The sequence below is a fragment of the Diadema antillarum genome, unplaced genomic scaffold (genome assembly GCF_040938485.1).
Source record: "Diadema antillarum isolate AM-2024a unplaced genomic scaffold, OU_Dant_1.0 seq00001390_RagTag, whole genome shotgun sequence".
Lineage (NCBI taxonomy): Eukaryota > Metazoa > Echinodermata > Echinoidea > Diadematoida > Diadematidae > Diadema > Diadema antillarum.
The window spans coordinates 36,211-49,789 of record NW_027272145.1 but is presented as its reverse complement, the minus strand read 5'-3'; the positions used below and the strand labels follow the sequence as shown (position 1 = coordinate 49,789).

The following is a 13,579-nucleotide window of genomic DNA, read 5'->3' as shown; positions in this document are numbered from 1 at the left end:
AAGTAGGACAGGAGAGAGGAAAACCGGCAAACATTGAATTTTGACATTTTGAAAACTGAAATAAGGAGGAGTTTTTTTGCCACATTCCATTTTGTCTGGTGGTATCCACGAGCGGCACTGGGAATTTCATGGCACCAAAGTCAAACCACTCAGTGGCACAGGGGCAAGTGTTGCTTGCAAAGCTTTTAAATTATGACCAGAAAACAAAAATCATGGGAATTGAAGGCAAAATAGTATTAGCTGTCGATTTGCACTGCATATTGACAGGTTGGGATCCAAAAGGTTAAAGATAAGTGAAACGAGAGAAGGTTGTGACTTAATCCAGAGAGCGCCCTCTACAGCCACAATAAAAGCATGCAGAAGGCTGGATGTGGCACTCTTGTCATGACCCTTACTTCACACTTCAGAGGACTGGCACCAATTTAACTTTTCCCTTGGCATGTTGTGCATATATACTACATACAAAGACAAAACATGTGTAAAAATAATGGGAGTATTAGGTACATTGTATACTCTTGCTTTACTCAGTTTACAAACAAGTATCTGTTATACACTAAAGAAAAAAACAAAAGTTTAGTTGGCAAATCTGATTAACCCACTGTGGATTTAATGCATAAATGTTTCCTACATAGATGGTGCTCTTATCTGAATGTTATGAATGATGCATTGACTTACTGGCACAAGAAACAAACAAACAAACAAACAAACAAATGCTCATAAGTCAAAGAGTAGTCCAAAGAGCAATGTAAGTACAAAACATCTTTAAAAATACATGCAAGTCATTGTTATGGTGCGTGGTGGTTGGCAAGTGTTGTCAGGACTAGGTGGCCTGCACGTCAGATGGGCCGGCCCCGTGGCCGGCGGGCCCCACTAGTCACCACATGTCCATGCAGTGGTTGAAGCGGGAGAAGCAGCAAAGGCCCCAGAAAACTATGGGCATCAGGCTACTGACCAGCGTAAGCCACATGACCACACTGATCTGACCCGTCGACGTGCCACTGGAGGAGGCAAGGATGGAGGAACGACAGAAATGATGCACAAGAGGAGGAGGAGAAGGAGGAGGAGAAGGAGGGAGGGATAGAAATGATGCAATGGGGTACAAAGTGAGATGTGCAGGAGAGGGTAATGATTCCAGGATGCAGCAGGAGGAATTATGTCAGAGAGAAGAGAGCAAGGAGACAGAGAATACCAGAGAGGAAGAAGGATGAGGTGGAAGAAGAGGAAGAGGAGAAAGAGTGATGAGAGGAGAAGAAATGTTTTGAGATGCAGAGGAGTGGACAACAAGGAAGATTTAGATTTGATGCAAGAGAGGAATGGTGCAAGGAGGAAAGAGAAGAAATTAAGAATGAATAATGCAAGAAGGGAGGAAAGGGAAGGAGGAAGATTAGAAACAAGGTAAGAAGGGAAAAAGAATGGTGCGAGGATGAAGAGTAAGAAGAGGAGAAGAAATAATATCAGAGGATGAGGAGGGGAGGGTGAAGAGGAAGAACGGAATTGATGCAAGAGAGGAATGGCACAAGGAGGAAGAGAAGAAATTGAGAATGGATAATGAAAGAGGTGAGGAGGAGGGGGAAGAAGAAGGAGAGGAAGAAGATTAGAAACAATGTACGAGGGAAGAAGAATATTGCAAGGAAGAAGAGTAAGAAGAGGAGAAGAAATATGAGAGGATGAAGGGGAAGATAAGAAATGATGCGAGAGGAATGGTGCAAGGAGGAAGAGAAGAATGAATAATGGAAGAGGGAAGAGGAGGGGAGGAAGAAGAGGAAGACAAGAAGAAATAAAGCAAAAATGAAAGGAGGTGGTGAAAAAAGAGGTGGAAGAGAAGAAAAAAATAAAGCAAAAATGGAAGAAGGAAGAATGAAAGAAGGAGATGTTGGAAAAGAGGAGGAAGAGAAGAAAAAATAAATCAAAAATGGAAGAAGGAGGTGGGTGAAGAAGAGGAGGAAGAGAAGAAGAAATACAAGAGAGGAAGGGGAGGAAAAAGAGGATGGAGAGAAGGTTTAGAAATGATGCAAGAGAGGAGGAGGATGGTGCCAGGAGGAAGAGGAGTGGGGAAAAAAAAGAGATAATGAAATGAAACAAGGGGAGGGGAGAGAGAGAAGAAATGATGTGAGAGAGGAAGAGGGAGAAAAATGACGCAATGAAAGAGGAGGAAGAGAAATGGTGCATGGTAGGACATAGTGGAGAAGGAGATGGAAGAAGAGTACAAGGCAGAAAAGAGAAGATGTGCGAGAAGAAGGGAAGAAGGAAGAGCAAAATGCGAGGGGGGGAAAAGAGAAGACAAGAGATGACAGTAACTTATGGAAAACATTTCCACTCATTAAAGTCTCTGCTAACTTGGTGTCTGCTTTTATCAAACACTGCATCAATGCAATTACAATAATTGCAGTCACATAAAATAGCTAGGCAGCAACCAATTAACTGTCAGCACTTAATTTTGTTTCTCCAGAAATTGCAATACATGTCAGCTGCAATAGTCAGTAACATTATGGGGGATTGATGATAGAGAGCTTATAAGATAAAACATATCACACAGAGAAGGCTCCCGGATAGACGAGAGATAATCCCAACGACCATAACCTCATGACCATTTGAATGTTTGTAGGTCATCTAAATTTGCATCTTTGACCAGCACCACAGAGAGATTTAGAGCAAAATGTCATTTATTTCTCATATATGATGGAAAGACTATCTTCACAATGACTCCTGCCGTGACATACAATGTATACGTGTAACACAGAAATTATTTCCTGGCTCGTCCTCCATAGCACAGGACATTCTGTAATACAAACCAACGTCAAGTTCAGGGAATGGAAGATGGGTTACACAAACACTCGGACAGGTTACTTACTTTTTGACGACACCACAGCATTTGCACAGGCATATTGTTAACCAGACGTCGATGATCATAACACCACACAGTTCCCTGCATCATGAATGATGGTAATGATAACAGCAATTCAATACTTTGCACAATATTGATCACTATGAAATGATGTACACTGTTGTACAGCATAGGTTATAAAATCATACTGGGTATTGGGAAATTCTATCAAAAGTGACTGACAGGTTACAGTGGATAAAACAGACGAGTCTACAATCTCTCTTGTACAAATCTTGGTTACTGGCAAGAAAAATGTCACAAATCTGCCATCTAAGTAAGAACAGGCCGACTCAGTACATAAATGTTTACACTAGACACACTATGATCTCTTATAGTATATATATGCAAAAACTGTCATTACAGGCAAAATCGGGAGACACTCAACTTGGTTAACCCTAAAAAGACTGGGGTATTTTGGTAGCTGGAAAGACTGGGGGGGGGGGCCTAAAGGACCCCCCTTGAGATCTCGGCCGTGGATCCCGTGATCGCCGCAAAAATTTGCACAGTGGTAGTGTGCGATGTAATCTACAAGATCACATAATTAGATTTTTCAAAGTAGTCTTCTTTTATTTCATACAATTAATTATGCTAATTCATGCAAAAATCAGACTTTTTGCTATATATCAGTAAATGAAGTTCTAAGAGTGCAAATTTTTGGTCCAAATACCCTTGGTCGCATTCTTAGCAAATGTACTTGAAAAAAAAACATTCCGTATCAAACTTTATTTCTTCTATGTATTTTATTGTTTTATGAATTTCTTATGTATTTCCTTGTTTTTTGACCTTTTGTTTTTGTCTTTTTTGGGGGCAAAATTTTATGTCAGACGTTTTTGAAGAACAATACTGCTAATACAAATCGATTTCAGCCATTGAGAGTAAAAATAAGCATATTTATAAGAACCATGTGAAAAATATCAATTTGCATTCACTTTGTACACAAAATCACATTTTAGAGCCATTTTCAGTCTGATGTGCATGCACAAAAAGTTACATAACATCAGAACCATACCCCGGGCATCACAAATTTGATGTCAAAATGTGCGGGAAACTCAAAAGAAAAAAGTCATTGAGCGTCGCGGTGAAAGCAAGGCGCGTTGCCGAGTAATCTCACAAAATGTTGAGGGGGGCCTTTTAGCCCCCCCCCCCCCCCCCCCCCCCGTCTTTTTAGGGTTAAAAAAAAATCTTCCTTATTTCCGATTCACTGCCCTCCCTCCCTCCACCACCAACTTGCCCCTCCCTCTCCACCCCCCCCCCCCTCCAAAAAAAGGGGGGTTGAAATGAGACATATCAATTTGCATTTAACAACATGCATGATCAGACGTCAGGTTTAGATATGTCTAACATTCGTTCACAATGTTCTTGAACAGATAAATGTTGATATTTGGTGTACAGACCATCTGCACACACTACTTAATTTTGGTCTTGTACATATAGATTAAAAACCACAAGAACGCTCACATTGTGCCAAAAACTTGAGTAGTAGACTCCTTTATTGCTTTTAATTGCTTATTGAGTGCAAAGTTGTCTTCATGAAAGAGTAAAAAAAAAAAAATCTTTATCATGACATCATGTTGCTTTGCATGAAAACTGTAAAAATCAAAGAAGTAAATCAGTGAAAATTTGAGGAAAAAGTTGGACACATAAAAAGGTTAAAAATTCCATGAAAACTGAGGGTAAGACAAATCGGCAACTCTGTGTGATCGAGCTATATGTACTTAGCAGCTCTCCATTTGCTTTGTACACAAAATTTCATGAATTTCAATTTTTCTCAAATACTTAGCTGCAGACAACTTATCCTTTAAAGGGACACAGAAAAAACGTATTACTCTTTAAAATCATATACTTGTACTGTACCAAGAAGATGTCTGAAGAAAATCTCACTTCATAGAAAATGAAACTCGGTGCATTTTCATGCATGGAGACCTGCTCGACACCTAGATCATACCGAGTTGCCAATTTGTCTTACTCTCTATAGACATATAAAATTCATAACTTTTTTCTGTGGGAAAATGAGCAAAGAAAATGGGATTCCATCGGGATTTGAACCCGAGACCTCCGAATGCTAGCCCGATATTTCCTTTAATGGATATAAACAGGTCATACAGCCTCTTGTAATGTTAGCACTTGCTCATACATACCTCCCTTCCTCATATCTGAGTGGATTTATGACTCTGTCTTCAAGATAATGGATGACAGTTCCACCAACCACCAAGGTTGCAATGAGGCAGACTATCAGGTGGGCTATTGCTATCACTCTCCATAGCCCTTTATCTGTGGGGAGAAGGGAGAAGGGGAAACATCCAGTAACAACATCTTTACAGTCATTATGGTTTGCAAAATTGGCATAAGCTTTTTTTTTTTTCTTTTTTTTTCTGTCTGTCTGTCTGTTGTTGTTGTTGTTTTCAAATGGAAAACGTATCAATACGGGTACAGAGCCGAAATCATGTGTTTCTTCCAAGCACTCAAAAACTGGTCAGAAATATAGAAATGTTGTGGGATGTTTGCTTTGTTCTTATTTGTCTGTGTCTGTGTCTGCGTCTGTGTGTGTCCATGTCTGTTTCTTTTTGTCACAGTCCTGTCTGTCTTTCTGTGTGTCTGTCTGCTGGTCTATAATGGAGCAAATTCTTGAAGAAAAATAACCAAATCACTATGGACCTACCATGACAAGTCACACAAACATCAATACAAGGAGACCATCAAAAGAAACCAGAATACTAAACCTTCAAGCACAAACCCCAAAAAGAATGTTGCTCCTGTTAAAGACATATTTGTAGTTATCGTGGCAACTTATCAGTAAAACATGGGGGGGGGGGGGGAGGGAAAGCATGTCACTGTCATGTCAGTTAAGCCATCCAATTGATCATTAGTTCGTTGTTGTTGGGGGTTTTTTTATTTTCAGCAAATTTCCTTGTTTTTATAAAAAATTTAGCAAGATCCTCTCTATTACAAACATCATGCTAGAGTTCTACGATTTAGCATCAATAATTTCATGAAAAGGAAATTAAGTTCCTAAATCCTGGCTTGATATATAGATATAGATATTATACATATATACATATATTCCAGAAGATTGTACAAACACAAAGACTCACTAGACTGAATGAAACTGATATCAGTATTGCATGAAAACCCTTTTATGACTCCATTTGCAAATCGTGGATCCTTTTATCAATGTTTACTTGAACTTGGATTTGAACATGGACTGAACACTTTTTCAGTAGATTGACACATTGACTACTTACCTACAACTTCAGGATTCCAAACTATTGTGAAGCAGAGACATGCAGGAATAAGGTAGATGGGCTGAAGAAAGAACAGTACAGAATTGTTACACATGCAACTTCAGATGTCTGAAAAGTTTATTTCCAAATATACATATTCCTCAATTACTAAACAAGCTAGACAACGTTTATTACTGCAGGTATTCTAGAAGATGAACATTTGTACCACATAAAACTGAAGGAATATTCAACAGAAGACTCTCTAACCCAACAGTCATACATGAACGTGTATTCATGTGTTGACTGAAGAGATACACAACGTACGTTGGGATTGCATAACATGTATGCACAATCTATACAACTCACTCATGGACTGGCACACATGGCAGGTCAACACATTTTGCCTACAATTCTATCATCCTACCATCAGGCTGAGAAAGACTCTTTTTCAATTTGAATCTTATATCACTGTACACAGGCTCATTAAAGCAGTGACATTTATAAACATAAGGCAACTGCCACGATTGTATCTAGCCCACATGGGACTTCATGATGTTATGGAATATTCATGGCAAGAGATGCAACTAACATTCATTATTGATAAACTGGCTACATGAAGGAGAGAAGCAAAGCTAAACAATTTTTTAAAATCATTTTCATTATGATATTAAATAAGGGTGGGAGATATTTGAGGAAGTGCTGTATGTGGACAGCAGAATGTGATCTTTGAAGATGAAGATTTCCCAATTGCACCTTTGGATTAAGTTTAAAGAGACTGTACAGTTCTGGTTGAGGTGAGGATTTAGCTTTTAACGTTTTGCGAGATATTCAGAAACCACTCTATGAGATGTCAAAGAGCATGCAATTCTAAGGGGAATCAAAACTTTCTTTGATGAAAATTGTTTTTGAAATGGCTGAGATATCAAAAAAACAAGGTGAAATAAAGAGATCCTAATAAAAGGCGTGGCCTGTCCCCTTTTATCATTATTACTTTTTTGGATATCTCAGCCATTTGAAAGCCAATTTCCATCAAATAAACGTTGAATCCTTTTTAAAATTACATGCTCTTTCATATTTCATAAGAGGCTTCTCATTATCTCACTTAGGAATGTTATAAACTTGAATCCTCACCTCAACCAGTACTGTACAGTCCCTTTATTAAATCAAAATTGGAGTCATGATTGTACTAAGTCATTCGTGCGAGGAGATCTGTTGACATTTGTGACTGAAAACAGACAGATGCAACTTTGTATCCCCTAGTCCCATCGCTACATTTAGTGGGCCAAACAGAAAAGCACTTGCTGTCATTTCTGTCTGAAAATATATATTTCCACTGCAAATTGATACCCATATATGTCTGTCCGAATGTGTCTGCCAACAATGATTATATTGGTTCAATACTGTTATATAGTTTAAGACGCGTTCTACTTACCATCCATACGTAGGGATCAATGTCATTGATCTGCAAAATTAAACAAAACGACACATTTCTATGGGATAAACATCATATGTACACAGCTGTTCTGACAGGAACAAGCAACTCTACTCACTTTGGTATTGACATTGTTCAGTTCCTTTTACTGATGTGAAGTAAACTTATGTCTGAAAGAGCCACATTATAATACATATGTAATTACCTCACTTCAAAATACTGATCTACTCTCTCTATATGTTGAACATTATGATAATACATGTAGGATTCATGCTAACATTTACTTCACAATAAGTTATCTGTTTGTATGATACATTTTGTGAAAAAGCAACATTTATAAGCATTTTGTGGTTCAGAAAAACGTGCTTCAGAAGAGACATTTAGCCATTATATCAATTTCACAGATTGAGTGGTATATTGCATACTTATCACGGTTCTTTTTCTTTACATCACCATCAATTAGCACTAATAAGAACAAGATAATCTTAATCAGGCTAAAATGCATACAATGTGACATGTATGAATAAAAGAATGACCAAAATACACTGGCAAAACAGAATATTGCTTGATATGCAAAGATAATCAATTTTTCTGTATTACATAAATGAAAGAAATCAATCGGGCAATTTCTTCTGGCTTCTACAAGCCTTAGGGAATGTGAAGATACCCCCATTTCAAACCATATGGGCCTACTGCCTATTTGATGCCTATACGAAACGTGTCTTAAAATAAAGCATTTTGTGCCCCTTCTGAGCTTAGATGTGTTCAGAGCTTTTTTCGTGCTAGTGTATCAATGTAGGCCTACACTCCACACATTCCACTGAGAGAATTTATATAACATGTCACAGTATGTGTGACACAATTCTGTAGCTTACAGAATGTAAGGATTTATATAAGCATTTAATTTCTTAGACTGTTTTCAACCATACAAGTTTGTATTGGGGTAGGTAGGGGTGGATCCAGGAATTCCGCAAAGGGGAGGCGCCTTTGCAAAATTACAGGGAGGCACACACACACCCCCCCCCCCCCCAATTTTTTCCTTTATTTCTTTCATTTTAACAAAAAATAAATCCGCCAACAGCTGGTAAAGGTGGTTGCCTTAGACTTTACAAAATTAAAGGGGGGCGCATGTGCCCCCTTTTTCATTTCTTTTGTTTTAACAAAAAATAAAGGGGAGGCACGCGCCAGGTGCATGACCACCTTGATCCACCACAGGGTAGGGGATGTTTTCCTTTCTTTTTTCTTTAATTTACTAAAATTTTACTTGCCTCCCGTGCACTGGGCAAAGTTCCCCAGTAGAGCTGAGAGCCCTTCTAATGAGCTTTGACTTTTCTTGTTTTTTGTTTTTTGTTTTTTGTTTTTTGTTTTTTGTTTTTTGTAACACATTGTTTATGATATGACAGGAATCAGGGCATGCCAGTTACCTGTACCAGTCCAGCTAGAGAAAAGAACACTCCCGTGATTATATTTATCAGCATCCACAGCTTTCCTGCACTGCTGTTGCGAAGTTTCTGACTAGGTCCTGCATCAGACCCCATGGCGATATCTGCTTGAGGTACAAGTCCACTGCTGCGGCTACTTCACTTGTTGTCAAAAGGTCACAGGTACTGTCTTTCTGTTGACACTTTTCACCCGATTCCGGAGATGATCAATGCAACAGTGAAAAGATATGAATCTGCAGTATTTTCTGCCATGGTGAAATTAAAATAAGGTGAAACTGACCAATAGGTACCTATATGTGACCCTGCACCTCAAAACAAACAAAAAGTCGCCAGACATAAACTTTTAGTTAAGACCATATTCTGAAAGAGGAGACTTTAAGCTTTAAAATGATGTATTGATAACTCAAATCAAATGGACTCTCCTAACCTATCTAAATATTGGAAAGAAAGCACAAACTCAGGAAAAGTGTGAATTGAGAAAAGAGGCTCTGAAGTACAGTGTCTATTCAAGCGCTTAATCTTTACCAAACCGTGCTGGCTGTGCGATGAATGGGACAAAAAACAGGAAGTAAACCACCAGAGTAACAACAAGGAAGGGATTATCAGATTTAACTGAAATTAAGCATGCCTCATTAACACATTCTGTCCATATTTAATGCCAACTTTCAAAGCAGTAGCACTATCCTTTCAAAAGTTATTAGAGTTGAAAGTGAAGAGTGTGGACAAGGTTTTTCAGAAATGAAAAAGGGATTCTAAAGACACACCTAATCACACTATTCTACCAAAAATGTTCGAGATAAACTGCTAAAAAAACACACTTTCCTGCCCGTTTTATGATACCAAATTTTAACATAATGTAAAAGAAGACCCGCTCTTTCAGAAAATATGAAAAAGTCAAGGTTGACCCATATCACTTATTTTCAGTCCTCACGCAAAATCAGTGTGTGCGACTTTATGTTCGTTTTGAGGTGCACGGTCACATATTTTCTACTAAAGATACAAGGTATTTAAAAGGAGTGGTCGATGAGTCGATGGGGATTTGAAGTTTCAACTTCTTGATATTATTAGTTATACAAGCAAGACTACGCTGTACAAGTGGATATTTTGCACGACTAATTTTTCGCACTCAGCAGGGTAAGAAGAGTTTCATGTGTCTTAGGGATTGCATAGTTTTCGTTGAGACCTAATTTCAGGTTTCTAACATTTTTTGGTGAGATAATGAGAAACCTCTTATGAAATATGAAAGAGCATTTATTTCCATGAGGAATTCAACGTTTACTTGATGAAAATTGGTCCTGAAATGGCTGAGATATCCAAAACAGAGCGATTCTAATAAGTGTGGGACCCACACTTTATTACGATTGCTTTGTTTTACTTCCAAACATTCCAAACCCGATCCTCATCAAACAAACTTTGAATTCCTCTTAAAATGGTATGCTCTGTACTATTTCCTAAGTGTTTTCTTGGTATCTCGCAAAAAGTTAAAAGCCCAATTCTCATCTCCACCAATACCGTACCGTTACTATCCCTTTAATTTCGCGGAATCAAGATTTTTATTTTAAACATCTGGAACATATTGCAAGCAAAAATATTCACGTGCTGTGAGTGTTATTTGCGCACTTGTTTCTGGTTGCGCAAAAAGTGTGAAAATTTCAACACCGCGAAAATCTCCTCTTTTACAGTTCTTGTCCTTTCAAGTTTTCATATACTTATTAGTTTAATATACTGCAAAAGTGGAAATTTTCGCGGTGTTGAAATTTTCGCGCATTTCGCGCAACCAGAAACTACCACGAAAATGAAAGCACGCGAATATTTTTGCTAGCCATATGTTCCTGTGCGTGATGTCTTGATTCCGCGGAACTAAAAACACGCGAAACTCTTCTTACCCGCCCAAGCGCGAAAAATTAGTCGCGTGAAAATATCCACTTTTACAGTAGATGGTCTAGACATGTGTGTCTAATCCAAATACAGTGGAAACTCGATATAACGAGATGGTCGGGACCGAGTCATTTTCCTCGTTATAGCCGATATCTCGTTATATCAGTAGGCATAAAAGAAAGCATAACATAAAGACATTAATTTGCACATGTGGGACTACCCATCATATTTCAATCAATACTGATATCACTTGATATTGTGTGTGAGGGAATTACTCACCTTTATGGGTAAGAAGATGTTTTTCGCCAAGGAAATCCAATATCAATAATGTGTTTCTTATCAATTGTAGATGTTTGAATTTGTAAATTTATATAGCTTGCGATTGTATCCTGCAAGATCGTCTGTGGATTGGTATGTGGTTATAGTATGGGTGTGTGTTGTATGGAAAGCTTGAATATGGTCTGCACAATGCTGTGTGTGTATGTGACACATTCTGTATGTACGTTATGACTGCGTGTGTGTGAAGATGGGGAATTCCCTACGTAGAAAGCCAATCACAGCATCAGATTGCCTCACACCTGCTAAACGTCGTGATGATGTCATGTATACATATGACCGTCCCACCACATTTTCTGCATGTATCAGTGTGCGCGCACACACACACTTACATGTACAACATGCAGTGCTAGCTGGAGTGCACTGAAGAAAAATAATTATGTGTGTACAAGACAGTTTTTGGCGCATCAAGCTTTACAATCTCGGAAGATGATAGCACAGGCGAAGTAAAGCTTTACCGAAGACATTTTGCTTTACCTCGCTATAGCAGGTTTGATTGGCTTTGTTTTTCTTTGTTTGGAAGTCACAAAATTTATCTCGTTATAGCAGTTATTTCGTTATAGCCGATCTCGCTATAAGAGTAGCATTTTACATAGACTTGTGTGGAGGAAATTTGGGACCGGGAAAATTTCCTCGTTATAACCGATATCTCGTTATAGCAGTGTTCGTTATACCGAGTTTCCCCTGTAATATAACAAAAAGTCTTGTACAAACATTGTCATTATTAAAAAACAAACACAAGTAGAAATGACAATTCATGAATTCATCATCAAACATTTATTGATTCTACAGACTTCACAACTGCTAACGTTAGTAGACACTATATCACTAACGTAGATTTCTTAGTTGTTACTGAAGCTGATAAAATTTCTATCTTCTGGTACGGTATTGGTAATGCCTTGGTAAATTTATAGCCTGTTCTTAAATTCCACTGGCGCAAGTCAACCAACACTAAACGGTAAACCACCAAACAAGGCCAAGGCAAATTAGGGTAGAGAGTGTTTAAGATGGTAGAACCCTCTAAGCTCTATGACTATGTGAATACTTTCTGTGCTGTGGTGCTGTGTTTGAACGAAAGATCGGTCTGTATCTGTCCGTCGGGGAATGTTCCGCGGAGACTACGTCTGGCTTCATGGATCTACGGAGGACAGCGTTAATGGCAAAATATAAAAGAGTCCTCCGGACAGACGGATCTTTCTGTCTAGTGCTGTGTATGACCACAACGTGTAAAATATTGACATTTGTGTCAAACCAACCCGCCAGGGCCAGGGCCAGGGCGCTCCTTGTATTACTAGTTGTAACGTTAATAGTAATTTTAGTACACAGTTTATAAACTTCCTGTGGGTTGGGGCTGGTTGGTCGCAGTACTGTACTGCAGAGACTCCAACCCCAAGCACCTTCTGATCTGGAGATTCTCCCGCCCGAAACCCCTAGCAAACGGGAGACTCCAAGTTGATGTGTGCGAAGCACGAAGTTCCTAGGATTCCAGATGTTCTCTGGTGCTATCTAAGGCTTATTTTTTTCAACATACAATAGAAATAAGTAAGAAATCCTTTCCACCGGGAGACACAGAGCCAGGGCGGGAGAAATCAAATCTCAAACGGGAGAACGGGAGAATGTGCAAAAATGGGCTTTCAGCGGGATATCTCCCGTCGAAAACGGGAGAGTTGGAGTCTCTGGTACTGTCAAACAAAATACTACTAGAAATACAGCGTAAAACTGAATGCTGAAATGCGAGCGATTACTGGCGCGAGTGTCGCCAGGCGCGGCGGGGCGGCAATGCTTGAGTGCAGACGTGGCGAGTGAGTACATGTACTCAGTCGCCACGTCTGCACTCAAGCATTTGCCGCGCCACCGCGCCTGGCGACACTCACGCCAGTAATCGCTTGCATTTCAGCATTCGCATGGGTCGTTCGACATCGCATTTAAATCCATGATTTTAGATATGATGCCTCAAACCGATTTTGCTCAAATTTCGTGAGTAACTAGGAAACTTGTAAAGCTTTATGGACATAATCAAGCGAATTGCCGCAGTCCTTTCATTTTCGCGTTGCATTGCAAAAAAGCGTGGAGACTCCTTATAAGGGGTGCCCCGGGGACTTATAAGGGGGACGGGGTTACTTATAAGGGGGACGGGTTACTTATAAGGAGGGGCCCCCCTTGTGAGTGGGTTTCCCGAACTGAACTATACTATACCGTAACCGCAGCAGCGACCCCATACGGACAAATACGACCACAGCGCCCCGCGACGGGGTTATACTATACCGGTACACATACCAATGTGGTGTGATGCTGATGTTGATGTGGGCAACAGCCAGTATGCAGCTGGTACAACGACTCTCACGATGTAAAAGTGGACCGTCAAGTTGATTGCAACGCCAATTTC

The 13,579-nt window shown here is 39.4% G+C and overlaps 1 protein-coding gene across 1 annotated transcript; it reads right to left on the bottom strand.

Annotated features, from left to right (window-relative positions):
- Positions 1-874: 874 nt before the first annotated feature.
- LOC139708934 (transmembrane protein 220-like) lies at positions 875-9,144 on the bottom strand. Its single transcript, XM_071620901.1, has 6 exons — positions 8,962-9,144; positions 7,538-7,567; positions 6,127-6,187; positions 5,023-5,155; positions 2,852-2,926; positions 875-998 (listed from the first exon to the last, which is right to left on the bottom strand). The coding sequence occupies exons 1-6, from the start codon at positions 9,073-9,075 to the stop codon at positions 875-877; spliced, it is 537 nt and encodes a 178-aa protein (XP_071477002.1). The 5' UTR covers positions 9,076-9,144.
- Between the last annotated feature and the right edge of the window lie 4,435 nt (positions 9,145-13,579).

Bases quoted from the DNA above. Each gene is read 5' to 3' on its own strand.
- LOC139708934 (XM_071620901.1), bottom strand. From the start codon at position 9,075: ATGGGGTCTGATGCAGGACCTAGTCAGAAACTTCGCAACAGCAGTGCA. The intron at 7,568-8,961 runs GTAACTGGCATG...TTAATTTTGCAG, and splicing joins CTCTAGCTGGACTGGTACAG to ATCAATGACATTGATCCCTA. The intron at 6,188-7,537 runs GTAAGTAGAACG...TTCTTTCTTCAG, and splicing joins TTGATCCCTACGTATGGATG to CCCATCTACCTTATTCCTGC.